The sequence below is a fragment of the Vitis riparia genome, chromosome 5, assembly GCF_004353265.1.
Source record: "Vitis riparia cultivar Riparia Gloire de Montpellier isolate 1030 chromosome 5, EGFV_Vit.rip_1.0, whole genome shotgun sequence".
Lineage (NCBI taxonomy): Eukaryota > Viridiplantae > Streptophyta > Magnoliopsida > Vitales > Vitaceae > Vitis > Vitis riparia.
The window spans coordinates 12307600-12333393 of record NC_048435.1 but is presented as its reverse complement, the minus strand read 5'-3'; the positions used below and the strand labels follow the sequence as shown (position 1 = coordinate 12333393).

Here is a 25794-nt window from a genome sequence, read left to right as displayed (position 1 = left end):
TTATTTACACCCATTATGTACAAATTAATGGGTAATGGTGGGTTATGAACTTGAATACATCTCTATAATTGCATAGGTTATACTTTTCCATTTTCCTCCATTACTCATAAACATAATGTACCAAATAAATTTCATAATGATGGGGTTACAAAAGTTGTAACACCACATTCATATGAGTTAAATTTTCTAACTCCCCATTTATAATTTGAGTCTTCCATACATAAGACCCTTGGATGCCCAAGCAATTGATTCACCTATCTATCAATTGATACCCTTAAATAATATTTACACAAATGTAATTATATATGGCCACACATTATAGGAAAAAAGCTAACAATCTCCCACTTGGCCTACATAATTATATTTGTAATAGATTAAAACATAATATGGCCATAACAATTTCTCAAAAATAGGCATCCCTTACATTAAGATTATGTTTCATGGAACCACTAACACCAAATCATTGAAATGATTGGATCACACAACGATACAATATTCTTCAAGGATTATAGTACTAGCATCTCCATTAACATCAATCAATGACTTTTATGACATTAGCAACATTAAGGTGATAATGCTAATTCATTCACACAATGGTCCCATCAACTTTTAAACATCTAGATTGTGCACAGAATAGATGTATAAAAGTAACATAATAATCATCAATATATCATAATCAAGAACTTTATTCTCATTATAATGTGATCACATGCATTACACTCTCAATCAATCTAAAATTGACAAACTTGCCACCAAGCCCATGCGTGCAATATAATCCATAAAAAGCTTAGGTGGAAGGCCTTTTGTCAATGGATCTGCCAACATGAGTGTATTTTTAATATGTTTAATAGAGACAACTCCATTTTGAACTTTCTCCCTTACAACCAGATACTTAATATCAATGTGTTTTGATCCTCCTGTAGTCTTATTATTTTTGGAGAATCGCACAGAAGCACTATTATCATTATATATTCTCAATGGTCTCATTATCGAATCAATAACATGAAGCCCTAAGACAAAGTTTCTCAACCATATTGCATGACCTGTGGCTTCATAACATGCTACATATTTTGCCTCCATTGTAGAAGAAGCTATCAGTGATTGCTTATGGCTCTTCCATGAAATAGGTCCATTTGATAACATAAAAATATAGCCAGATGTAGACTTTCTGGTATCCTTACAGCCAGCATAATCAGAATCAGAATAACCAATAATCTCTAGATTATTTGTTCTTCTGTATGTAAGCATGTAGTCCTTAGTCCTTTGCAAATAACGCAATACTTTCTTTATTGCTTTCCAATGATCAATACTTGGATTACTTTGGTATCGACCAAGCATGCCTACCACATAAGCTATGTCTGGTCGAGTGCAAACTTGAGCATACATGATACTCCCTACTGCAGAAGCATAAGGAATTTTGTCCATTTGTTTCTTTTCAAGATCATTTTTGGGACATTGAAGTTCACAAAATATGTCCCCTTTCACAACAGGAGCAACACTACTAGAACAATTTTGCATGTTGAATCTTTTAAGAACTTTTTCAATATAGTTCTTTTGGGATAATCCTAATAATCCACGTGACCTATCTCGATGAATTTCAATTCGTATCACATAGGATGCTTCACCAAGATCTTTCATATCAAAATTCTTGGATAAAAATTGTTTGGTCTCCAAAATCATTCCCATATTGTTGCTAGCAAGCAACATATCATCAACATACAATACAATAATACAAATTTTGCTCCCACTGATCTTAAGGTATATACATTGATCCACTAGATTCTCTTTGAAACCAAAAGTGATGAAAATTTCATGGAACTTAAGATACCACTGTCTAGAAGCCTGCTTTAGACCATATATGGACTTTTTAAGTTTGCATACCATATGTGCCTTGCCTTTAACCTGAAAAACCCTCAGGTTGATCCATATAAACCTCTTCTTGCAAGTCACCATTCAAAAAGGCAGTTTTAACGTCCATTTGATGTAACTCTAAGTCAAAATGAGCTACTAAAGCCATGACTATTCTTAAGGAATCTTTCTTGGAAACAGGAGAAAATGTTTCCTTATAGTCGATTCCTTCTTTTTGAGTGTATCCTTTTGCAACTAACCTAGCCTTGTATCTTTCAACATTGCCCTTAGAATCATGTTTGGTTTTATAAATCCATTTGCAACCAATAGTTTTAATTTCTTTGGGCAATTATACAAGATCCCAAACTTCATTATCTTTCATTGATTTCAACTCTTCTTCCATAGCATAAAGCCATAGAGTTGAATTTTCACTATTGATGGCTTGACCATAAGAAGTAGGATCACTTTCCAAGCCAACATCATAATCACACTCATTAAGATAAACTTCATAGTCATTTGATATAGCAGGTCTTTTCTCTCTTTGTGATCTACGTAAAGATACTTCTGTAGTTGGTACATTCTCTTTTTCATTACGAGAAACCTCTTGAGTTACACCATATTCCATCATTGGTGTTGATACTTCATTAGAGGTTAACTTTTTAAGCTCAGTTCCCCCACCAAAATATTCATTTTCTAAAAACACAGCATGTCTAGTTTCAACAATTTTAGGGCCCTAACCATGACAGTAAAATCTAAAACCTTTTTATCTTTCAGGATAGCCAATGAAATTACAACTTATGGTTTTAGAATCCAATTTCTTTATTTGGGGGTTAAAAATTTTAGCTTCAGCTAGACATCCCCATTCATGTAAATAATTCAAAGTCAATTTCCTTCCCACCCATAACTCATAAGGAGTTTTGGGTACAGCCTTACTAGGAACACGATTGAGAATGTGAACAGCAGTTTTCAATGCTTCACCCCACAAAAATTTAGGCAAGGTTGAGTTACTCATCATACTTCTCACCATGTCAATTAAAGTATGATTTCGTCGCTCTGCTACACCATTTTGCTCTGGTGTTCCAGGCATTGTGTAGTTTGCAATGATGTCATGCTCTCTTAAAAATAAGGCAAAAACACTAAGATGTTGACCTGATTCGGTGAACCTACCATAATATTCACCATCTCTATCAAATCTTACACTTTTAATTCGCCGATTGAGTTGATTTTCAACTTCAGCTTTATAAATCTTAAAAACATCTAATGCTTCATATTTTTCACGAATAAGATACACATAAGAATACCTTGAAAAGTCATCAATAAAACTAATAAAGTACTTATGTCCATTGATAGTTAGAATTGAATAAGATCCCCAAATGTCAGAATGAATACATTCTAACAATTCAGTAGCCCTTGAGGCACCCTTTTTCTTAACCTTAGTGTATTTTCCCTTTATGCATTCAACACAACTAGTAAAATTAGAAAAATCAAGTGAAGTCAAAATTTCATCTTTAATAAGACGTTCCATCCTTTCTCTTGAAATGTGACCCAATCGCTTATACCACAATATGGATGAATTTTCATTCACTTGATTTCGCTTTTTAGAGAATTCATACACATGATAAGATAAAAGAGACTGTGAATATTTGCAATCTAAATTCAATGAATAAAGATTACCATGTAAAGTGTCAGAGCTAACCAAACAAGAATTATAGCACAAGAAAACTCCATTATTTCCAAACTTTAATTCATAACCATAAGAATCAAGTCTTGGAACTGAAATTAGGTTTCTAGTAAAAATAGGAACATAAACTGTATCTACTAAATCCATAATGAAACCAGTATCCAAAATTAAACGAAGAATGACAATAGCCTCAATTTCCACTTCTGTTCCATTTCCCAAAGTAATGATTCGCTCTCCTTTACTTAGTCTCTTGCTTGTAAGGTATCTCTGCAATGAATTCGTTATGTGAATGATTGCACTAGTGTCAATCCACCAAGAGTTTGGTGGTATATCAACTAAATAAGATTCATATGACACTAAGCATTGATTTTTACCTTTTTTTTCCAACCAAGCCTTAAAGCCAGAACAATATCTTCTTTTGTGACCTTTCTTGTGGCAAAAATGACATTGTATCTTATTTTCATCCTTTTGCCCATTGTGAGATACATCATTGCCTTGCTTTTTTTTCTTACCTTTAGCTTTCTTAAAGGATTTTTTTATTTGGACCAATAGTGAGGTGAGCCATATCGGGTTTTTCCACTTTAAGTCTCTCTTCTTCTTGAACACACATGGCAATTAGTTCACTCATTTTCCACTTATCCTTCTGAGTATTATAATTAATTTTGAAATGACCAAATTGTGAAGGAAGGGAAGTCATTATGAAGTGAACAAGAAAACCTTTAGAAATTGTCATGTCTATTCCTTTTAATTGAGAAGCCATGTCACTCATCTTCATGATGTGCTCACGTACACCACTATGACCATCATATTTCATTGTTATCATTTTGATCATAAGAGTACTTGCCAAGGACTTGGAAGTTCCTAAGAATTGCTCTTCAACTGATTTAATATAGCTCATTGCATTATCTGAATCTGGGATTGCTCCACGAATTGCAGGAGTGATTGAACCTTTCATAATCATTAGACTCATGCGATTAAAGCGTTCTCACTTTTCATATAAAGCCTTTTGTTCATTAGTACTTTCAGAAGTATGCTTTGTGGGTGTAGGCTCTCTTAAGGCATAGTCCAAATCCACGCAACCAAGAACAATTCCAATTTGTTCCTTCCATTTTTTAAAATTTGCCCCACTTAATTGTTCAATACCAGACAAATAGCCTGTAATAGCAGTAGGATTCATTGCTGCAAAATAAAATTTAATTCAAAAGGAAAATTATTTTATATCATGACAATATTTAACACCACACTTTACAATAATCTAACTACAACAAACATTAAGTTATATATCACATTAATCATAAACATAAGAGATCATATCATTGTTCTTTCATTGGACCGAACTACAATCATATAATTCAAAAGTACATTATTATAATCCTTCCGTTGGGTTGAATTATAATAATTCATAAATCATATAGATATGGCATAATTATTAAAATAAAAGTATTGAAACATAAAGAAGTTTAATACCGTTGGGTAAAAATTTCATCAACATTTTATTATTAAACTCTTGTCATATAATCAAATATGGTGATGATCCTCCGTTAGGTTGATCAACACTTGTTTCATAAGTTGAACAACACACACATACACACACACACACACACACACACACACACATATATATATATATATATATGACCATCTTCAAACAAACAAGTAAATAAACATACATACTAGAAAAGTTATTTCTTGATATTTCCATAATCACACATTTAAATTACTAATCATATTTTTGCAACTTTCATAAAATCATGCAATAGATATGATTGAAATCATGAAACATTGAAAACGTGTGTTACTGCATCATTCATATGTATCACATCATATATATTTTAGTTGTCTATAAGATCAAACAATAATCAAAAAACGAAAAAATATGTTTTATGATCCAAAATCGATTGGCTCTGATACCAATTGTTAACCAAACTTCTATAAACTTTATGCGGAAATAATTATTTTAAAAAACAATTTTGGATGCATAAAACAAAATAAATGTAAATACTAAGATAATGATCATATTTTTACCTTGATCCATGAAGTGAGACTGAGTCACCTTGTGAATTGTATTGTCAAGGTCTTCAACTCACTACTCTCATATAGTGATGGGTCACTTGTGTGGTGTATGTTGTTGAAAATAAAACAACAAAAAGACATAAGAATGAGAGTGTGGCTTGAGACTTCAACTTATAAAAAATTGTACATCTCTTAGTCTTCCCATCAAAGACTATATAGGAGTTATACTCATTATTTACACCCATTATGTACAAATTAATGGGTAATGGTGGGTTATGAACTTGAATTCATCTCTATAATTGCATAGGTTATACTTTTCCATTTTCCTCCATTACTCATAAACATGATATACCAAATAAATTTCATAATGATAGGGTTACAAAAGTTGTAACACCACATTCATATGAGTTAAATTTTCTAACTCCCCATTTATAATTTGAGTCTTCTATACATAAGACCCTTGGATGCCCAATCAATTGATTCACCTATCTATCAATTGATACCCTTAAATAATATTTACACAAATGTACTTATATATGATCACACATTATAGAAAAAAAGTTAACAAATAATTGATTCACTATTAATATTATTGATTTTTATATTTTAGGTCTAACAGAATCTTCTTTTCATTGATTGCATATTAAGTTGACATGTTTTCAATGCACCAACATTTTAGTTGACTTTTTTTACATGTGCGTTTGTAACTTAACCTTCACCCAAAAGATAGCTACATACTTTTTATTTGAAAATAATTATTTACTTATTTGAAGTTACTAATTATTATTTTTAAAAAATGAAAAAACATTAATGGTAAGTACCAAAAAGAACTCAATACTTTAAAGGGTCAAAATTTAACAATCAAGAATGAATTTCTCGACTAATTTACTTGATAAGTAGGTTTACTTGATAAGGAGATGTTAATAATATTTTCAAAATCAAATCAATTAGTGAATTAGAAAATATATTAGTTTACGGTTCAATAGTCGGACTATGGTTGAATAATAATCAAATCAGTTATATTATAAATATATAATTTATATATTATATAAAATTTAAAATATACAATTAAAAATTTAATAATATTTGACTTTTTATATTTAATATGTTAAATTAAATCATAAAGATAAGTATAAATATATTAATATTTTAAATTTTATTAAATATAATATGTATAATATTTAAGTTCGGAGCATAGCGCGGCGGCCGATATTTGGGCTCTAGGATGTGCGGTGGTGGAGATGGCGAGTGGGAAGCCAGCGTGGCAGTGCCAGCCGAGGACTGATGCGAATGCGTTGTTGTTTAGGATTTGGGGCGTGAAAGCATCGCCGGAGATTCCATCGGAGTTGTCTGAGGAGGGAAAAGATTTTCTTGAAAAGTGTTTCTTGCTTGATCCGAGAAAGAGATGGACGGCGGAGATGCTTCTTGATCATCCGTTCGTCGCCGGTACCGATGTGACTGTTCCATTGAAACAGTCCGACGAAGCCTCCACTTCCCCAAGAGGTCCTTTCGATTTTCCGGAATGGGCCTCCGATCACGCCCCTTCACCGACGCCGGATTCTGAGGCCTGCTTTGACAGAGACCTCAATTCATCATCTCACTCCCGGACATCTCCCGCGGACCGAATCCGGCAACTGGTGACCGATCAGACGCCCAATTGGTCAGTTTCGGAGAGTTGGTTCACCGTCAGGTAATCATCGGCGAAGGTTCAGAGATTTTGGAAGATTTTTTTCATCAAATCCAACGGTCCTGATCTTCACTTATTGGATTCATTATTTTGTACATAACTAGGATACACACCAATATTATCTCAATCCGCATGGCCTCAAGTAGTTTGAACGCTTCTGATTGGCCAGACAAAGCGGCCTGAGTGTACAGGAGATTTTTCCCCGAAAGGAATAAAATTTATTACGATAATATTTCATTCATCATTATATTTTTTCTCATCATTTATTCATTAATAGTAATAATTAATCTCAATGAATCAATACTATATATTAATATTATTTTATATTATGTTATACACATTTTTAATTATTTTGTTCAGCTAAAATTTTAATTCTTTAATCAAAATATTTTATTGTAAAAAAAAAATGGAATAAGACTAAATGTTCATGATGCTTTTGATGACATCCATGCCTTGTAAGTACAATGACATCCATGCTTGTGATGACAATTTTGGTTGCCATATCCATTTGCAGCCTGCTTTGAAATCTGGGTTCGGAATTAGAATCCAAGTTAAGATTCTACAATTTGATCCATAGCTACAAGCTTCTATCATTAAGCTTATGGCTTGGAAGACCACCCTTTACAGCAAAGCTATGTGGTAACTAAGAATTAAAAAAAGAATTCAAATTGTGAATAATTTGTTTTCTTTAAATGTGGTAACTAACAAGCCTTCATGGCAAGGTGCTCCATTAAAAATTTGCACTTGTATATGAAAACAAATGATCCATTTACGGAAAAAGGTTTCTAACTTATAGTCATCGGATTATGCATCAATATATCATGGAGATAGAATGGTCTTTAGAAGCTCCTTCGAATTATCATCTAACAACATACATGATATAATAGTATTAAAGAAATAATAATCATGGTTCAAAGTCGTGGAGGCTCTTGAGACATATCAACATCTCACTTAATATCGGATGATATGTAAAATAAGAAAAGTAAAAATTTTAAAAATAATAAAATATTATAATAATTATTATAAATAAATAAATAAGATTAAATAAGCTTAAAAATTAATAAAATAAAATATTATGAAAATTGTTTTCTCTTATAATGAAAATTTTCATTAATTGCATATTAAGTTGAAATGTTTTTAATGCTCCAACATTTTAGTCAACTTTTTTCTACACGTGCATTTGTGAATTAACCTTTGCCCAAAGGATAGCTACACAACTTTATATTTGTCTATTACCAAAAAGAACTTAAGGTCTTAAAATGATCAAAGTTTGCGAGCCAAGAACGGATTTGATGATTAATTTACCTTGCAAGAAGTTGTTAGGCACCCCATTAGGTCCAAAAAAAAGTCTTTTGATCTTTGCTAAGTTAAATGAAACAATTTTAATACTTAATTAATTAATTAATTGATAATAGAAAATAAAAATAAATAATAATAATAATAATAATAAAATAAATTTTGATTATATTATGTGAATGAATAATAATAATAATAATAAAAAGTTTTAAGAATTGATATTATTAATATTAACTTATAAAAAATCATTTGTAAAAACAATTTTGATTATATTAATCTCAATGAATCAATTGCATCCAAATTTACAATAATTATTAATCTTATTCATATATAATCACAGTTGTATCCATTGACTTTCAACTCAGACAAGTCAATACTTCAATACTCTGCATACATCTAAATTATAGTTCCACTTCCACTACAAATTCGATATAAAAATAAAAGACAATAGAGCATGGCTTTAACTTTCCTTGATTGGGATTCTTCTTTTTCAATATGAATAAGCCTAGAGCGGGTTCTCTCCCCTCTCAGAAAAGAGCTCATCCAAAGATCCGACAGCCCTCATCTACACATGTGCATTATCTTTTCTTTTAGACCAGACCACCATTCTCTGATTGTCCAAATGACCCAGAAGTCGAAGAGATCCAGAAAACACAAAATAACCATTATGAGCCATGAGGAGATTCTTCTAACCATGCCTGGAATCGTACCTCTCCAATTTTGAAAATATTCCAATATAAAGCAAAGGAAAAGGCAAGAGCAGAGGATGCAAGTGAGGAATGAAAGGGCAGAGGAATGTGGTAAAACAGCGTACAAGCCGGTTGCGAAAGCGATGGCCATTGCTCCCATGCCAATCACGGTCAAAATAAAGGCCCAAACCAAGTGCTTTGCAAGGAACTCCTCCCCATTACGCATGGTCATAAAAAAGTGAAGAAATACAGCGCATAGTGAGAAGATCATGGCTATGGTATCCGTCACAACAAATGCTCCGAAAGCTGCTTTCTTCGATAAAATTGCCTTGCCATCATCACCATCGTAACCACCGGGCAAAGTGAAACCCGCATCATAAGTTACTGTTGTTATAAGCGCAGAAACTATCAAATGGTTTTTGCCTTGTTCTCATAATGCAGAGGTGCGTTTCTCATTGTCCTCCTTGCTTTTTATGTTGCCCATTAATTTGTCAAATATATCCTGAAATTGAATAAGAGGAACATTGCAATTTAATTCAACTGATGAATCAATTTTTGTCACATCCAGTCACCCATTGCTGGGTAAACAAGCCATTGAAAATCTGATAGGCATGAAAAATGCGTATCCAACTTAAATACAATAGCAAATCAAGCTTATTTATTCCAAAAGCTTGAGGTTAATGGAGTTATTTGTTTGCTCTAAACCTTCCTAATAAAAATCGTATGATGAGTACCAATTTACTTCAATTTCGACACCAATATAAATTATTATATAAATCCAATGAATTTATTTTTAACTCATTGATGTTTTACAATTATATATCTTTTGACAAGAAAGATAAACAAGAGTCCTACTAATGATAATAAATTCTGGTGTCGGGATCTTTTTCCCGACACGAGTCAATTGGCTTCAGATGAAAGGATAGTAAATTTAGGTTCAAGGAATCCAAACATACTTAAACGTAACAAATATATCTTTTCATTCAAATGAGCACATGCAGATTGAGACGAGCATTTTCCAAAATACATATAACTGAAGTTATGTGGGAGCCTTACCCTTTCCCCTGTACCGTTTTCCTCGTGCCTCAAAATTATGTCGTAGGCTGTCAACGAGTTATCCTCGTACTTTCCGCTTTTTTTCTCTCTCTCCCTTTTCTTAGCTTCCGAAGATTGGGTTTCAAGCATAACCCACTCGAACATCTCTTGAATCTGATCCTAAAATTGGATGAGAGGGAGATTAAAATTTAATTCAATTGATGAATCCATTTTTTTCACATACAGTCATTGCTGGGTAAACAACTGAATGTGATAAATCCATCAAACGTAACCAACCTTTAATTAAATACATCACATCAAGATTATTTATTCCAAGAGATATGGGCCGGGGTTAATCAAGTCATTTGTTTGTTCTAAAAATTCTTAATAAAAATAGTTTATATGATGAGTGCCAATTTATTTAAATTTTTAGTTTTACCATATTTTTTCATATGGGAGGTATAGGTAATAATTCCATGAGGATAAAATAAAAAAGACAAAATAAAATTTTATCGACTCTTTATTCTATTCACCTTCTACTACTTTAAAATGTGATAAAAATAATTAAAATGTGGAAAAGCAAAAATATTTTCTTGATGTTATATTTGGTTCTTGAGAAATCTTAATACTATTTTGGTCATGGAAAATAAATAAATAAATAAAAATAAAAACAAAAACAAATGATAAAGCTATGTTTATTTCCAAAAAATATAAGAAAAAATATGAGGAGAAGAAAAATATAAAGAGATAAACAAATTCTTAGTGTTTTTCATGAATCAAATATAGTCCAAGAAGAATCCATAGAAATAATAAAATATTTTCCTTAGAAAGAGTGGAAAAAGTTTGGAGAGAGTACATTTCTCAGCAATTTAATTTTTTTTAAAACTTTTTTTATGAATAATGTAATGAGACAAAATCTTATAAATTGCTCTCATCTTTTTATTTTCTTTGTTTTTTTTCCTTTTTCTTTTCCTCAAATTAATCTTAAACTACATTTGATTTTGAAAAGTAATGGACAAAAATATTTTTTTTAAAATAGTTTTCTTTTTTTTCACATTTGGATACAAGCCAAAAATAATAAGAAAAAAATTACTAAATAAAATATATTAATGATTTTTCTTCCCATTTTCCTTCTTTTTTATGAAAAAAAAAAAAGTTTATGCTAAGTACATCCCTCTTAAATTTAAATTTCTTTTGCTTAATTTCTCTCAATGAACAATGAAAAGAAATAAACATTTTATAAGTTTTTTCCTCTATTTCCTTCTTTTCCTTTTCTCTATGATCCTTTCCTGAAACTTTGGAGAGAAGAAATAAACTAATGCTATGGTGATGGATCTTACTCCCAACATGAGTCGATTGGCCATGGATGAAAGGATGGTAAGTTTAGGTTGAAGGAAACCAAACATAATAAAAATAACAAAATATAACACAACTCAAGGAAATGAGAAACACGGTAAATTAAACTAGCATTTGCCAGTAAACATATAATTGAAGTTATGTGGGAGCCTTACCTTTTTCCCGGAAATGTCCTCTTTGGCCCTCAAAATTATGTCATAAGCTGTCAAGTCTTCATTGTTGTACGCCTTCTTATCCACCTTGAGCGTGAATACAAACCAAAAATCTAAAATTTGATTAAGAGAGAGCAGGTGGATGGGTGTGTTTCCTTGAGCATTTTTCTCATTGATAAGTCCTCTCAACCTTAACCAATAATTGTCAAAGTAATCACTAGGTTTAAAATCATCGTCTCCCTCTTTCATCATAGCAAAGTGAAAAACATTATTGCCCTCGTCATCAACCTGCTCCCGACAACCAGGAGAGTGAGATAGGATCTCCCCTACTATTTCTGTATGATGGTGGAAAGATGCAATATGAAGGGCAGTCTTCTTCCCATCTTTGCTCCTAAGGTAGGCTACACTCTTTTCTGATTTTTCTAGCAATAGCTTCACTATTTCTAGATCACAACCTCTCTCTGCAGCACAGTGAAGTGGAGACCATCCATTCTTATCTACTTCTTTGGTGAGGTCTGGCTTCCATTCCAGTATTGTCTTTGTCATTTCTGATTAATAGAGAAAGGAAAAAAAGTTCAAGAAAATTAAGCAAATGAACAAAATAAACAAAGGCGTGCATTTTCCTTTTTAATCTACATATACGAAAACAACATAATCATTAGTATTGTGTGCATACTACCGTAGATATTGCATATTACAGTTGCGTGCAAGGCTGTTCTACCCATGAAACCAACGTAAGGGGGTGAAGTACCAGTTTCCTTACTTGTGTCTATGATTAGTTTCACAAAGTGTGCATGTCCTCTCTCCGCAGCCATGTAAAGAGGAGTGGTACCTGAATCATTAGCACCATAGGTAAAATCAGAGTCCTCCTTAATCAATAACTTCACCACCTCATAATTCCCATATCGCACTGCCTCATGCAAGGCTGTGTCTTTCCCCTTATTTTCCATCCTCAGCATAACCTTATGTGGTCCAGGCCCAGTTTCAATATCTAGGGTAGGTTCTCTTGCAGCATTTATAAGAGCTTCCACGACCTTCAAATGCCCTTCCCTTGCTGCAAGGTGAAGGGGAGTGTCCTCATTCAAATTAGGGCGTTGCAGTAGAGATGAAGATGAACGCAAATCAAGGATCCAATTCACACACTCTATTTTACTGAATTCACTTGCAATATGGAGTATTGTGTTATGCTTTGGGCTTAATTGGGCATGAAATTCGGACTCTGGAATTTTCTTCAGAACTTCAATGTTGCCCTTCGCTGCTGCCTCATACACAGAGTCATCCATGACTGGGATGTCAGTTTGGCTGCCATCTCCATCTTGAGCTGCAACCTAATTCAAATCAGAACACAAGTTAATTCAGTAATTCTGCACCGTTGTTAGAAGCACCCAGGAAATTTGAGTGAAGATGTAAAGAAAAGAAGAAAAGTAGAAGAAACAATTGAAAATAAAAAACAGTATGAAAATTAATGAATTATATTTCTACTTGCTTCAAACTCATTTAAGTTATTTTAACTATTTTGTATAAAGGTTAAATAAATTAAAAATAAATAATTTTTTAATTATATTTAATTTTTTCATAATAAAACCATATATGATAAAATAATTTTGTTTAATATTTTATTTTATTTTATTGTTTTCTTCCTACTTTTGGAAACCAAACATAGCCTAAGTATTTATTAGATCTTTCAATCCTCCCAAATAAAAGTGAATTCAACTAAAGTGAAGTGAACGGAAGTGATCTATTATGTCATTATATTGTTAACAATGATAAGAAAAAAATGCCTTCCTAGAATAGAGATGGTAAAAAATAATAAAGCACTTAAAAAGAGTTCAGGATGAAAGATAAGAAATCTAATTGAGTTGAACCCAAATATTATCCATCATACTTGCCATTAAATAAGCAACAAAAACTCAAATAAACTCCTAAATATATTATCCAACAACCCATTAATATAAAGCTGTAGTCAGAGCCCTTTAATCCAACAACACATTCCAATCTTACAAATTAGTAGGAAACATATATATGTTACTTTATTTGACTGAATCTAAAAATTCAATACATTGTAACTAATCAATAATGGAAGTACCAGGCTTGTGCTTTGATATTTTGTTTGCAAAGTGTCCCATGCTTCCTTAGACTTCGTTGCCTTTGAAATTTGAGGAAAAATACTCTCTGCGATTGTTTGTTGAATAAAAAACAATGCCTTGGCATCATTCTTTCGTACATCTCTCATAGCATCTCTTGGAATTTCCTCTTCTACATAACCCTTATCCACAAGCTCCCACAGATCTTCGGAGATAAAAAGAGTCCTCATCTTTATGCTCCAAGTATCATATCCATTTCCCTCAAAAAATGGGATGGTAGGTTGGATTGAGATAACCATCTGATCAACTTCACTATGATACCAGATGATAATCCAAAGAAGATGTGTTTTCTACAACTGCAAGGAAGATAGAAGTTAAAAAATAACAAAGCACTTCAAAGAATCGTTGAGATAAATGAAAGAAGTCTTACAGAGATGATCTAAAATTTTATTCATTAGATTTGCCATTAAATAAAGTGCCTCTTAGGTATAGCTTAGAAGGTGGTCCCCTCTCCGACACAATATTCGTCACCGATTATCGGTCGACGGAAATTTCGGTAATTTTCGAAAATATCGCCGATATTTCGGTATTTATCGGTATTTTTACCGATTTTTCAGGAAATTTCCCGATATTTCCTACCAGCCCGCGCACAGGATACAAAATCTGTCCAATTTTTTTTTTTTTAAAAAAAAAACATAAGATGCTATTTGGTAATCTGATCATGATTTGCAGGCAAAGGTTGTGTTTTTCAGCCTGGCTCAAAAATCGTGGATTTAGGGTTCGTGAAATTTAAATCGAATGGCACAAAAGCAAAAAGACCCCTAGAACAGATCCAGAAAACACAGGGAGCAACAAAAAAAGCAATGTTTTCGGTTTTCCTTGGGGGTTTTGCATGGATTTTCTCTGAAATCAAACGAGGATGAATTTTCCCGGAAATCGAATGGGGATGGATTTTCTTGGGAATCAAACGGGGGTTGAAAAAAAAAAATAATAATAACATTATTAGATTAGTACCTGCGAGGATTGAGAGTGGAAGAGGAAAATAGGGCCATTTTAGGGATTCTTTCGACTGGAGGGCAACTTCAGAAAAGGGCTTCTTGATGCCCGAGAGTGAGAGAAGTGAGTGGCCCTTTTGATTTTTAGATTTAGTTGAGATTTAAAGAAAAAAAAAAAAAACCAAATCATGAGAACAATTTTCCCCTCTCTATAAATAATTATTAATTATCCATCTTTATTTTGATTAAATCACTACCATTGATTGAAATTTCAGTTTTTATACATGATATTTTATATATTAAAATTAATTTGATACGAAAAATTATTAATAATTTTACTTATTTAAATAAATTAATATTAATAGAAAAATTTGTTACCACATATTTTTAATAAAATTTTAAAAATTAAATTTCAAATAAAATATTTTATATAAATTAATTTAATTTTTCATTTGAAATATAATAAAATATGTTTTAATAAAAGTGTTTTAAAATATTTAAAATAAATATTGTCTTTAAGAAGATAGGCTCACTTCATCTAATAATACAATAAAACCAAGTTGATCTTCATTTTGATACTAAAATTATTACAATGTCGTATGTATTATATTTATATATAAATTATTTTTATTTAATAAAATCAAATATTTCTTAACTCAATTATAATTTTATACACTTTCAAAATTCATATTTATTATTCTTAAAATTCAAATATCGAATTTATCGATATATCTCTATCTATCAATGTTTTTCTTCTTGATCATATTTATATCAATTACACTTATAAAATAACTTTAAAATAAAATAACTTTCCCTTTCCTTTATCTCTTCTTTCTTTATTTTTTCTTTTATCTGAAAAAAAAATAGAACAAAAAAATTAAAATCAATAAATTATTTATTGCAATTGATGGGTGTGTGGTGGATAAAGTTTGGATATTTAAAGCTTATGAATTGTTTGATGAAAGGATGATGGCATCTTTGAATTACTTGGCTACTTTGAAAATGACATATGTACATTTCTTGAATTAATTTAATAAATGTGACGCATATTCTATTCTAAAAAAAAAAAATGAATGCTAATCATAGCAGGGTTAAATAAAAATAATAATAGATTTCATTTTTTTATATCACATATAAAATCATTTGTAATCAAGCATTTTTCCACACTCTAATTCAAGAGCTTAAATTTAACAATATATTTTCGCACCATAGATTTTGCGCTTGATATGTCGGTATCATATCATTCTCCTCCATAAATTTAATAATTTAGATTCAATTGAATTCATTTTTCAAATAATAAGAATATGTTTCATTTTTTAAAAAAATTTAAAGAAATAAGAAAATAATATTAAGGAATGAGATTTTCTTATATTTAAATACAAAAAAAAAATTGAGGAAATAAAGGACCAAACAAAAGATGATGAAAGATGATAATAAATTTCATTTTCCTATTTTCCTTCTTCATATTTTAATTTTTTGTCTCTTTCAATTTCGTTCTTTTTCTTCAAATTAAGATAAAAGGCATCATTTTTCCTAAAATTCATTATTTAAAATTTTATTTTTCTTTTATGTTTTTAAAGTCCGAAAAAGTCTAAGGTACCAAATTGACACCTATTGAAGTTTAAATCCAAGTCATTCAATGTTTATGATAAAATTTGGACCGTTGAATAAAGATGCAAATGGGAATGAGGTCAAGGTACAAAGTACTAAAATCATATTTGAGGTACATGTATAACATGATAAAACTTAAATTACATATATGACACGGCCTAATTAGTTCCATTTTGCCTATCCATGTGCAAGATTAGTATAAAATATGGAGGATGCATTTAATTGATGAATAAAAATATTAAATAAGGTAATTTAAGTTTGATTGGTTGAATAGGACAAAATAAGACATAACATATCTCTCAGATATTATATCCAATCAAATCTTAATATATTATATCTAAAGTGATAATGGTATTTTAGATATTATATCCAACATAATATTTTATTGCATGTTTATATTTAATTTATGAAAGGAATAAAAAAAAATATAATAGAATTTTTATTACATCTCAACATCCTTTTTTTAAAATAAAAAATATATTGCATTCCTATTAAAAAAAAACATATAAAAAAACTTTCTTATGTTTAGTACTATTTGAAAATCATTTGATAATTTATAATTTCATCTCTATTTCGACATAATTCTTGGTGTTTTTTTCAAATAAAAAAAATAGTAAGAACTTCTATAAAAAAAAAAAAAAATAGATCCTCTTATACAAAAAGTGTAGACCAAGTTTATATTTTTTAAAATAACTTTCAAAAAATTTTAAATTTAAGATATTAAAGTTTTAAAAATTCTTCTATTTTATATAGAAAGTTATTACCATTTTCTATTTTGGAAACTAGAAAACATGAAATATATAAATGAAAATTTAGTAAGTAATTTTTTTATTTCTTTATTAATAACATTTGTGTTTAAAATATTTAAAGTTTATAAATAAAAAACATTGCATTATTCTATTAAATATATAAAAGTATTTTATTTATATTGAATAATGTTATATATTAATATTATTTTATGTTATGTTATACACAATTTTTAAATTCTTTTTATCAGCTAAAATTTTAAAATTTTAATTTTAAAAATGATAATATAAATAAAAATAAAATAAGACTAAATTTGCATGATGCTTGTGATGACATCCATGCCTTGTAAGTACAATGACATCCATGCTTATGATGACAGTTTTGGCTGTCATCTCCAAGTTAAGAGTCTACAATTTGATCCATTTCTACGTACGTCTATCATTAAAAGCCTATGGTTTGGAAAACCACCCTTCACTCCAAGGTTCTGTGGTGGAGGGGGTTGCATATGTCATTTCCCTTGTCTCTTCTTTAATTTCTATTTTTTTTAATAAAAATAATAATAATAATAATAATAATACATTTCCTTGGTTGGACGATGACCTTGGATAAGATACAGACAAACTTATGTTTGATGTGTTGATAGTCTTTTGATATTATATTTGACCACCCTTCACCGCAAGGTTGTGTGGTGGAGGGGATTGCATATGTCCCTTTCCCTTGTCTCTTCTTTAATTACTATTTTTTTTAATAATAATAATAATAATAATAATGCATTTCTTTGGTTGGACGATGATCTTGGATAAGATACAGACAAACTTATGTTTGGTGTGTTGATAGTCTTTTGATATTATATTTGACCACCCTTCACTGCAAGGTTGTGTGGTGGAGGGGGTTGCATATGTCCCTTTCCCTTGTCTCTTCTTTAATTACTATTTTTTTTTAATACTAATAATAATAATAATAATAATAATAATAATAATAATAATAATGCATTTCCTTGTTGGATGATGACCTTGGATAAGATACGGACAAACTTATGTTTGATGTGTTGATAGGCTTTTGATATTATATTTGACAAAAGTGATATATATCTATGATATTATATTTGAACGGCTATGGAAATTTCTCCTGTCTATTTTGGTAGCCCATGTACTAGAACAGTGTAAATGTCGGATAAAGTTGAAATATGTTGGACTATGGTGGAGAGGATGTGCTCCAGTCTTCTCGTCTCTTCTTTAATTTTTTTTTTCTTTTTTATATGTCTTTTCCTTTATATTAATTGAGTGGTTATTGGAAATGTTTTGCTCAATCCATCGTCAGGCCAATGTTGGTGCAATAACTATATAAACAAACTTTAAATAATAAAGAATATAAAAGCAAAAAATTCGTATTTGTTGTTTAATAAATTTTTATTTCTTTTTTATAGGATTTTATATTTAAATAATTTTTTATTCATGCAATTAAAAAATATATATTATATAAAAAGCACAATCATAGGAAAAAAAAAATACAATTAATAAGATGAATTTCATATTCTTTCCATACTCTTTTGAAAGAATATGAAAATTCTAACAAATAATAACTAAAAAAATTTTATGTTAATTTATATAAAAATTTTACAAAGGATCACTTACATTTAAATGATAAATCAAACTATCATTTTTAAAATATTTTTTTCAAAGATGATTTATGGTTAGCAAAATAATATTTGAAATTAAGGATTTTAAATTTTTTGAGAAATACCATTACAAAAAATTATTAATGCTAATGATTTCTCTTTTTGCATTACCTCCAAGATAACCATATCCTCCTTTCTTGTTGATTGGATCCCTTCAAAAGAAATTCAAGTAACTTTTTATACTTATACCTTTTTGGGTTCCTAAGGTTATCATTTCTAAAAAATTGTATTGATGTTTTTATATCAACCAAAACGTACTTTGGATTATGATTTTAGTAATATATTACATAAAAAGTTATTAAAAAATAATTTTTTTAAAGTACTTATCATGGACCAATTTAAGAATTATTTCAAATAATTTTTAAAATTTTTAAAACTTCGTGAAAAAACAATTAGATCCCATCGTGTTTTTGGAGACTTATATTTAAAATATTGTTTTTAAGTTATATATATATATATATATATATATATATATATATATATATATTCTAGTTAAAAAAAGAAAAAAAGAAAAACCTTGTTTGCATAAATTATTTTTAAAAATATTTTTATTTTTATTTAAAATATTTAAATTAAATTTATATAATATTAATTAAATTCAATTTAAGTCTTATTAAAAATGAAAAATGGTTTTATAATTACAAACAAAATAAAAAATAAATATTTTTTGGTAAAATATTAATACTAATATTATAATAAAATAATTTTAGTTTATTAACAAGTCTATAATTTTTTAAAAATAACTTAGAACTAAAAAATATTAGTATTATTATATATGCACCTATATACAAAAAGAGAGTCAACTTATCTGTTGAGTTTCTTACCATTAGTTTTAGATGAGACAATACTTGCAAATACCCAAAGCGGCCCTACTTTTGAGAAAATATACAAAGTTTCGATTGGACCAACTAGTCTGACCGATCCAACCATTGACCAAAGCTTGGTTCGGTTCAGTCTATAGCCTTTGGGCTGAAGTACACATTGAACTAGTTTTGAACCACTGGTTCTAGGTTGGCCTTTTTTACTTCTCAACAAAAGGTTGGGTGGAAGCCCAACCCAATTGATAAGACCAGGACAAGGCTTGTCTTCACCCAACCCAATTGATAAGACCAGGACAAGGCTTGTCTTGAGCCCTCTTGCGTGCTTATTATATCATGAAATGGACAGTTAAGGGCATTCTCATCCTTATCAACTTGGAATGTGGGATGAGTTTTAAAAAATCCATAAGCCATTGACCCTCAATTCACATGTTAGGACTATGACCACTTTACTACAAATGGTTGATATTTAAAATTTCAAAATAACTTAATTAACATAATTATTTTAAATTTTTTTAATATAAGAAAAATAATATAATATAAATAAAATAAATTATAAATAAAAGAATTTTCTTCTATTTTAATATATTTCTTTACATTTGAATATTATACATATTTATTTATAAAATTTAAAATATAAATACATTTATATTTATTCATGATTTAAGTTTAGTAATATCAAAGATGTAAAATAAATATTATTATTTTTTAATTTCTTTATAATAAAATTTTTTAATTTTTTTAATATATAAATTATATATTTATGACATCATCGGTTTAAACTCGGTTCAATGGCCGATTGGACCACTAAACTATAAACTCGTAATTTTTTCGATTCAATAAATGATCCAATTCCAAAACATTGTTCTCGAGCATGCCTCTGCTCATTTGGTTCAACTTTATTTCTCTTTCTACTACCACCATAACAAACTCATCAAGGGTTTCTATATCTAGAGTCTTAACAGTAATTGCTTTATGGTAAACAGGGTGTGCCTTTGAGTCATCTCTGGAGACTTTTGGATGTGGATTGGGTTTTTCCACATGAATTTGATGCTACCTGGGAGTAACTCTGCAGGAAGGGTTGTGACAGCTTTCTATGTAAGATGAGTGTGTGACTAAAACAAAGAGTAACATGAAGAGACTCATTCTGATGTTGATTTCTAATGTAAATTGTTTCGAGTTGGATTTTGAGCTTTTGGGCAATCTAGAAAACAAGACCCACATCATCCAGACCAATGTCCTTGTAAATGGTGTAGGGAAGAGGGAGCAAAGGATAAAGCCATGGTTTGACCCCACTCCAGACTTCCATTCCTAAAAAATCCTTTGGCACACACACAACATGAGTGCATGTTATGTGAGAGTTGGTTTTAAAATCCACAACCGGTATAAGGGAGGGCCTTTTATCAACCATGAATTTCATACTGAAACTGTTGACATTGCATGCATCTAAAGGACAATTTGAGGGAAGTAATAGTGTTACAAAGAGGAGTCAAATCCCAAAAACTTCAATAAACTTGCACCTCTAAAATGCATACCCTATCTGACACAACCTCCTTCCCCTTGCCATTCCTGCAAACCTGTTTCAAGAAAGAAATCACGACCTTCTTTGCAATAAAGAAGGAAAAAAAAAAAACAGAAAGAAAGAAAAGAAAAGAAGGCCAACAATGATAACAACAAAGAACACTAGAACACTTCATCTGGCACTTACCTTTGGTATTCTATCCCCAAAACCTATGATTTCTTGTTTGTAGGCCCATGGAACCCAGAGTATATTGATATACACAGTCTGGGACTTGTCAATGCTCCCAAATCCAAATGCAATTTCTTCCTTCAAAGTATATTGACCGCTGACAGAAGTTAAACAAGTGCCTCAATGTTTGATTCTTGAATAGCTCAAATCTTTAGTTCAAACTTACATTTTAATCACTTTGCCCATTTTAATTCCCATTTCCTCAATTTTTAGAGGGATGCTATGAGAAAATCATGTAGAAGTTCTAGATCGGAATCCCTGAAATTGAAATCTAAAGAAACCAATTCTCAAAGAATTTGGCATCCTTTTACAACAGCTCAGAGACAACTTCTACTACATGCAAAAGGAAGACGAAAATACATATAACTGAAGTTTTGTGGGAGCCCTTACCTTTTCCCCTGCCCTCAAAATCATGTTGTAGGGTGTCAAGGACTCTCTCCTTTTTCTCTCTCTCTCCTTCATCTTCTCCCAAAGCTTAGATTCAGTTTCAGGCATAGCACACTCGAACTGGTCTAGAATCTGATTCTGAAATTGGTGATCCAGAAATTGGATGAGAGGAAGATTAAAATTTAATTCAATTGATGAATCCATTTTTTTCACATACAGTCGCTCACTGCTGGGTAAACAACTGAATGAAAATTTGATACAAGTGATAAATCCATCAAACTTAACCAACCTTTAATTAAATACATCAAATCAAGATTAAGTATTCCAAGAGATTTGGGGTTAATCGAGTCATTTGCTTGTTCTAGAACTTCTTAATAAAAATAGTATGAAGAGTGCCAATTTATTTAAATTTGAACATCAACATAAATTATTCAATAAAAATCCAATCAATTTAGAAACAAGAAAAAAAACTTTAACTTTCCTTTCATTTTTATTTTTATTTTTAAACTCTCATAAGTTTTGGAATAGATGTTCTGCTATTATCTCAACAAGAAAGATGAACAAGGGTCTTGTTAATAATAATAATATTAGTAGTAGTAGTCCTAGGTAAAAGATAAATTAAAAAAAGAATCATGCACCCTCATGGTCCTTTAATTTTACCATATTTTTTCATGTAGGAGGTATAGGTAATAATTCCATGAGGGCAAGCAAAAAAAAAAACAAAGGAAGACAAAATAAAATTTTATTAACTCTTTATCCTATTCACCTTCTACTGCTTTAAAATGTGATAAAAATAATTAAAATGTGGAAAAGCAAAAATATTTTCTTGATGCTATGTTTGTTCTTGAGAAATCTTAAGACTATTTTGGTCATCGAAAATTAAAAAAAAAAAAAAGAACTGAAAACAAATGACAAGATTATGTTTATTTCTAAAAAAGTGTGTGGGAAAATGTCAAGAAAAGAAAATATATATATAAAAAAATGAAATAAACATAACCTTAGTTTTGCATGAACAAAATATAGTTTGGAAAGAATCCATGAAAATATATAAAATAAAAAATGAAAAAAATAAAATATTTTCCTTAGAAAAAGTGAAAAAAGTTTGGAAAGAGCTCATTTCTTAAGAATTTAATTTTTTTTCTCAACTTTTTTATGAACAATAAAATAAAAGAAATCTTATAAATTGTTCTTATCTTTTTATTTTCTTCTCTTTTTCCTTTTCCTTTCCTCAAATTAATCTTAAACTACATTTGATTTTGGAAAGTAATGGAAAAAAAATTAAGAAAAAATGGTTTTTTTTTTTTTCTCACATTTGGATACAAGTGAAAAAATGATAAGAAAAACATTATAAAATAAAGATATTAACGATTTTTCTCAAAAAAAACAAATTATGCTAAGTACATTCCTCTTAAATTTAAATTTTTTGTGCTTAATTTTTCAATGAACAATGAAAAGAAAGAAACATTTTATAATTTTTTTTCCCCTATCTCCTTTTCCTTTTCTCTATTATCCTATCTTGAAACTTTGGAGAGAAGAAAATATAAAACTAGCTAATGCTTCGTCCCAACACGAGTAGATTGGATATGGATGAAAGGATGGTAAGTTTAGGTTGAAAAAACCAAATATATTAAAAATAACAAAACATAACACAACTCAAAGAAATGAGAAACGTGGTAAATTAAACCAGCATTTGCCAATAAACACGTAATTGAAGTTAAGTGGGAGCCTTACCTTTTTCTCAGAAATGTCCTCTTTGGCCCTCAAAATTATGTCATAAGCTGTCAAGTCTTCATTGTTGTACGCCTTCTTATCCACTTTATTATTCAATACAAACCAAAAATCTGAAATTTGATTAAGAGAGAGCAGGTGGATGGGTGTGTTTCCTTGAGCATTTTTCTCATTTACAAGTCCTCTCGCCTTTAACCACTCCTTGTCAAAGTACTTACTAGGTTTAAAATCATCGTCTCCCTCTTTCATCATAGCAAAGTGAAAAACATTATTGCCCTCGTCATCGACCTGCTCCCGACCACCAGGAGAGTGAGATAGGATCTCCTCTACTATGTTTGTATGATGGTGGAAAGATGCAATATGAAGGGCAGTCTTCTTCCCTTCTTTGCTCCTAAGGTAGGCTACACTCTTTTCTGATTTTTCTAGCAATAGCTTCACTATTTCTAGATCACCTCTCTCTGCAGCATAGTGAAATGGAGACCATCCATTCTTATCTACTTCTTTGGTGAGGTCTGGCTTCCATTCCAGTATTGTCTTTGTCATTTCTGATTAATAGAGAAAGGAAAAAAAATTAAGAAAATTAAGCAAATGAACAAAATAAATAAAGGCGTGCATTTTCCTTTTTAATCTACATATATGAAAATAACATAATCATTAGTGTTGTGAGCATACTACCTTTGTCATTGCATATTACAGCAGCGTGCAAGGCCGTTCTACCCATTAAGCCAATGTAAGGGGGTGAAGTACCAGTTTCCTTACTTGTGTCTATGATTAGTTTCACCAAGCGTGTAAATCCTCTCTCCGCAGCCATGTAAAGAGGAGTCGTACCTGAATCATTAGCACCATAGTTAAACCCGGGGTCCGTCTCAATCAATAACTTCACCACATAAGAATGGTTAAATCGCACTGCCTCATGCAAGGCTGTGTCTTTCCCCTTATTTGTCATCCTGATCAACATCTCCTTATCTGCTCCAACTCCAGTTTCAATATCTGCATGAAGTTCTCTTTCTTTGCATACAAGAGCTTCCACGACCTCCAAATGCCCTTCCCTTGCTGCAAGGTGAAGCGGAGTGTCCCCGTTCAGATTAGGGCATTGCAGTAGAGATGAACATGAAGGCAACGTAAGGATCCATTTCACACACTCTGTTTGACCGAATTCACTTGCGATGTGGAGTATCGTGTTATGTTTTGGGCTCAATTGGACTTGAAATTCAGACTCCGAAATTTTCTTCAGGTCTTCAATTTGCCCCCTAGCTGCTGCCGTGTACACGTCCGCATCCATGTCTCTAATAGTATTGCCATCTCCATTTGCAGCCTGGTTGGAGATCTGGGTTGGGCTATCATCCGAGTTAAGATTCTGCAATTCTTCACCGTGGTTGGAAGCAGCGGGCTGATCCATTAAGTGTTTATTAGGCACTGAAGTGAAGTGATCTATTTATCTCATCATGCTGTGAAGCGCCTCATATATGTATGGAGGTTGGAAGGTGGTCCCCTTCGGTGCATACGTGCTTTCCCTTGTCTCTTGCCAGCCCATGTACCAAAACCGGAGGATGCATCTGGCTGCCAGCCCATGTATAGATTTACTTATATTTTTAAAAAAATTTACAATTAAGATATTAATTTTTTTTTAAACTACCACCTTTATAATGCTAAGCCTCTAGGAGTTCTTCTATATGATATAAAAGTTACTCATATTTTATTTATTTATTTTACAAACAAAAAATAAGAAGATATCTTAAACGAATATCCAGTATTTTTTTGTTTATAATATTTGTTGTTAAATTATTTAAAATTTGTTTTAAAAAAATATGGCATTTTGTTATTAAATATATAAAAGCATTTTGTATATATCAAATATTAATCATTCTCTCCCACAAAGTAGTTTGAGCTATTTTTGTTTGACTTAAGTTTTGGAAGAACGTGCCTAGGCCACGGGTCCGGACATCTTTTTGTGCAAGAAATGAGTCCATCCAGTTACATTATTGTTAGACAGATTCTTCGAAATGCACAAAAAAGGGAAGAAGGTTGTCTGACTTCAATCAAGCTAGACGAACCCGACTCCAATTGGCTTACCATCAACAATGGGTAATATTAATGTATAAACAAATGTGAATTATTATCAAAGCTGTCCTAGGAATATACAATATCATACATTGTGGCTCCATGTGCCCACATCCATTGATACTTTACATAAAATGTATAGTATGCTTGTGTGGTTTATCCATTTTTTTTTTTGGGA

The 25794-nt window shown here is 30.7% G+C and overlaps 3 protein-coding genes across 5 annotated transcripts; 1 reads left to right on the top strand and 2 right to left on the bottom strand.

Annotated features, from left to right (window-relative positions):
- Positions 1–6783: 6783 nt before the first annotated feature.
- Positions 6784–7412, top strand: LOC117915171 (mitogen-activated protein kinase kinase kinase 17-like). The gene is made up of 2 exons (XM_034830741.1): positions 6784–7232; positions 7334–7412. Exons 1-2 carry the CDS (start codon positions 6784–6786, stop codon positions 7410–7412), a joined length of 528 nt encoding a protein of 175 aa, XP_034686632.1.
- A 1599-nt stretch (positions 7413–9011) lies between these two features.
- LOC117914117 (ankyrin-1-like) lies at positions 9012–14985 on the bottom strand. 3 transcript variants are annotated; one of them, XM_034829317.1, is made up of 6 exons: positions 14856–14985; positions 13844–14197; positions 12437–13085; positions 11761–12305; positions 10271–10429; positions 9012–9716 (listed from the first exon to the last, which is right to left on the bottom strand). In XM_034829317.1, exons 2-6 carry the CDS (start codon positions 14138–14140, stop codon positions 9645–9647), a joined length of 1722 nt encoding a protein of 573 aa, XP_034685208.1. In that variant the 5' UTR covers positions 14141–14197; positions 14856–14985; the 3' UTR covers positions 9012–9644. The 3 variants fall into 3 exon arrangements, with proteins under 3 accessions (XP_034685208.1, XP_034685207.1, XP_034685209.1); XM_034829316.1 differs by lacking the exon at positions 14856–14985 and having other exon boundaries at positions 13844–14309; XM_034829318.1 differs by lacking the exon at positions 14856–14985 and having other exon boundaries at positions 12521–13085; positions 13844–14309.
- A 6210-nt stretch (positions 14986–21195) lies between these two features.
- LOC117915170 (ankyrin-1-like) lies at positions 21196–24965 on the bottom strand. Its single transcript, XM_034830740.1, has 5 exons — positions 24231–24965; positions 23512–24100; positions 21831–22068; positions 21399–21518; positions 21196–21267 (listed from the first exon to the last, which is right to left on the bottom strand). Exons 1-5 carry the CDS (start codon positions 24952–24954, stop codon positions 21196–21198), a joined length of 1743 nt encoding a protein of 580 aa, XP_034686631.1. The 5' UTR covers positions 24955–24965.
- Between the last annotated feature and the right edge of the window lie 829 nt (positions 24966–25794).

Bases quoted from the DNA above. Each gene is read 5' to 3' on its own strand.
- LOC117915171 (XM_034830741.1), top strand. From the start codon at position 6,784: ATGGCGAGTGGGAAGCCAGCGTGGCAGTGCCAGCCGAGGACTGATGCG. The intron at 7,233-7,333 runs GTAATCATCGGC...GTACATAACTAG, and splicing joins GAGAGTTGGTTCACCGTCAG to GATACACACCAATATTATCT.
- LOC117914117 (XM_034829317.1), bottom strand. From the start codon at position 14,140: ATGGTTATCTCAATCCAACCTACCATCCCATTTTTTGAGGGAAATGGA. The intron at 13,086-13,843 runs GTACTTCCATTA...GATTTGAATTAG, and splicing joins AATATCAAAGCACAAGCCTG to GTTGCAGCTCAAGATGGAGA. The intron at 10,430-11,760 runs GTAAGGCTCCCA...ATCCAATTTTAG, and splicing joins AGGACATTTCCGGGAAAAAG to GATCAGATTCAAGAGATGTT.
- LOC117915170 (XM_034830740.1), bottom strand. From the start codon at position 24,954: ATGGATCAGCCCGCTGCTTCCAACCACGGTGAAGAATTGCAGAATCTT. The intron at 22,069-23,511 runs GTTTAATTTACC...ATTTTCATTCAG, and splicing joins GTGTTTATTGGCAAATGCTG to TTGTTTACCCAGCAGTGAGC. The intron at 21,519-21,830 runs GTAAGGGCTCCC...TATACTTTGAAG, and splicing joins TTTTGAGGGCAGGGGAAAAG to GAAGAAATTGCATTTGGATT.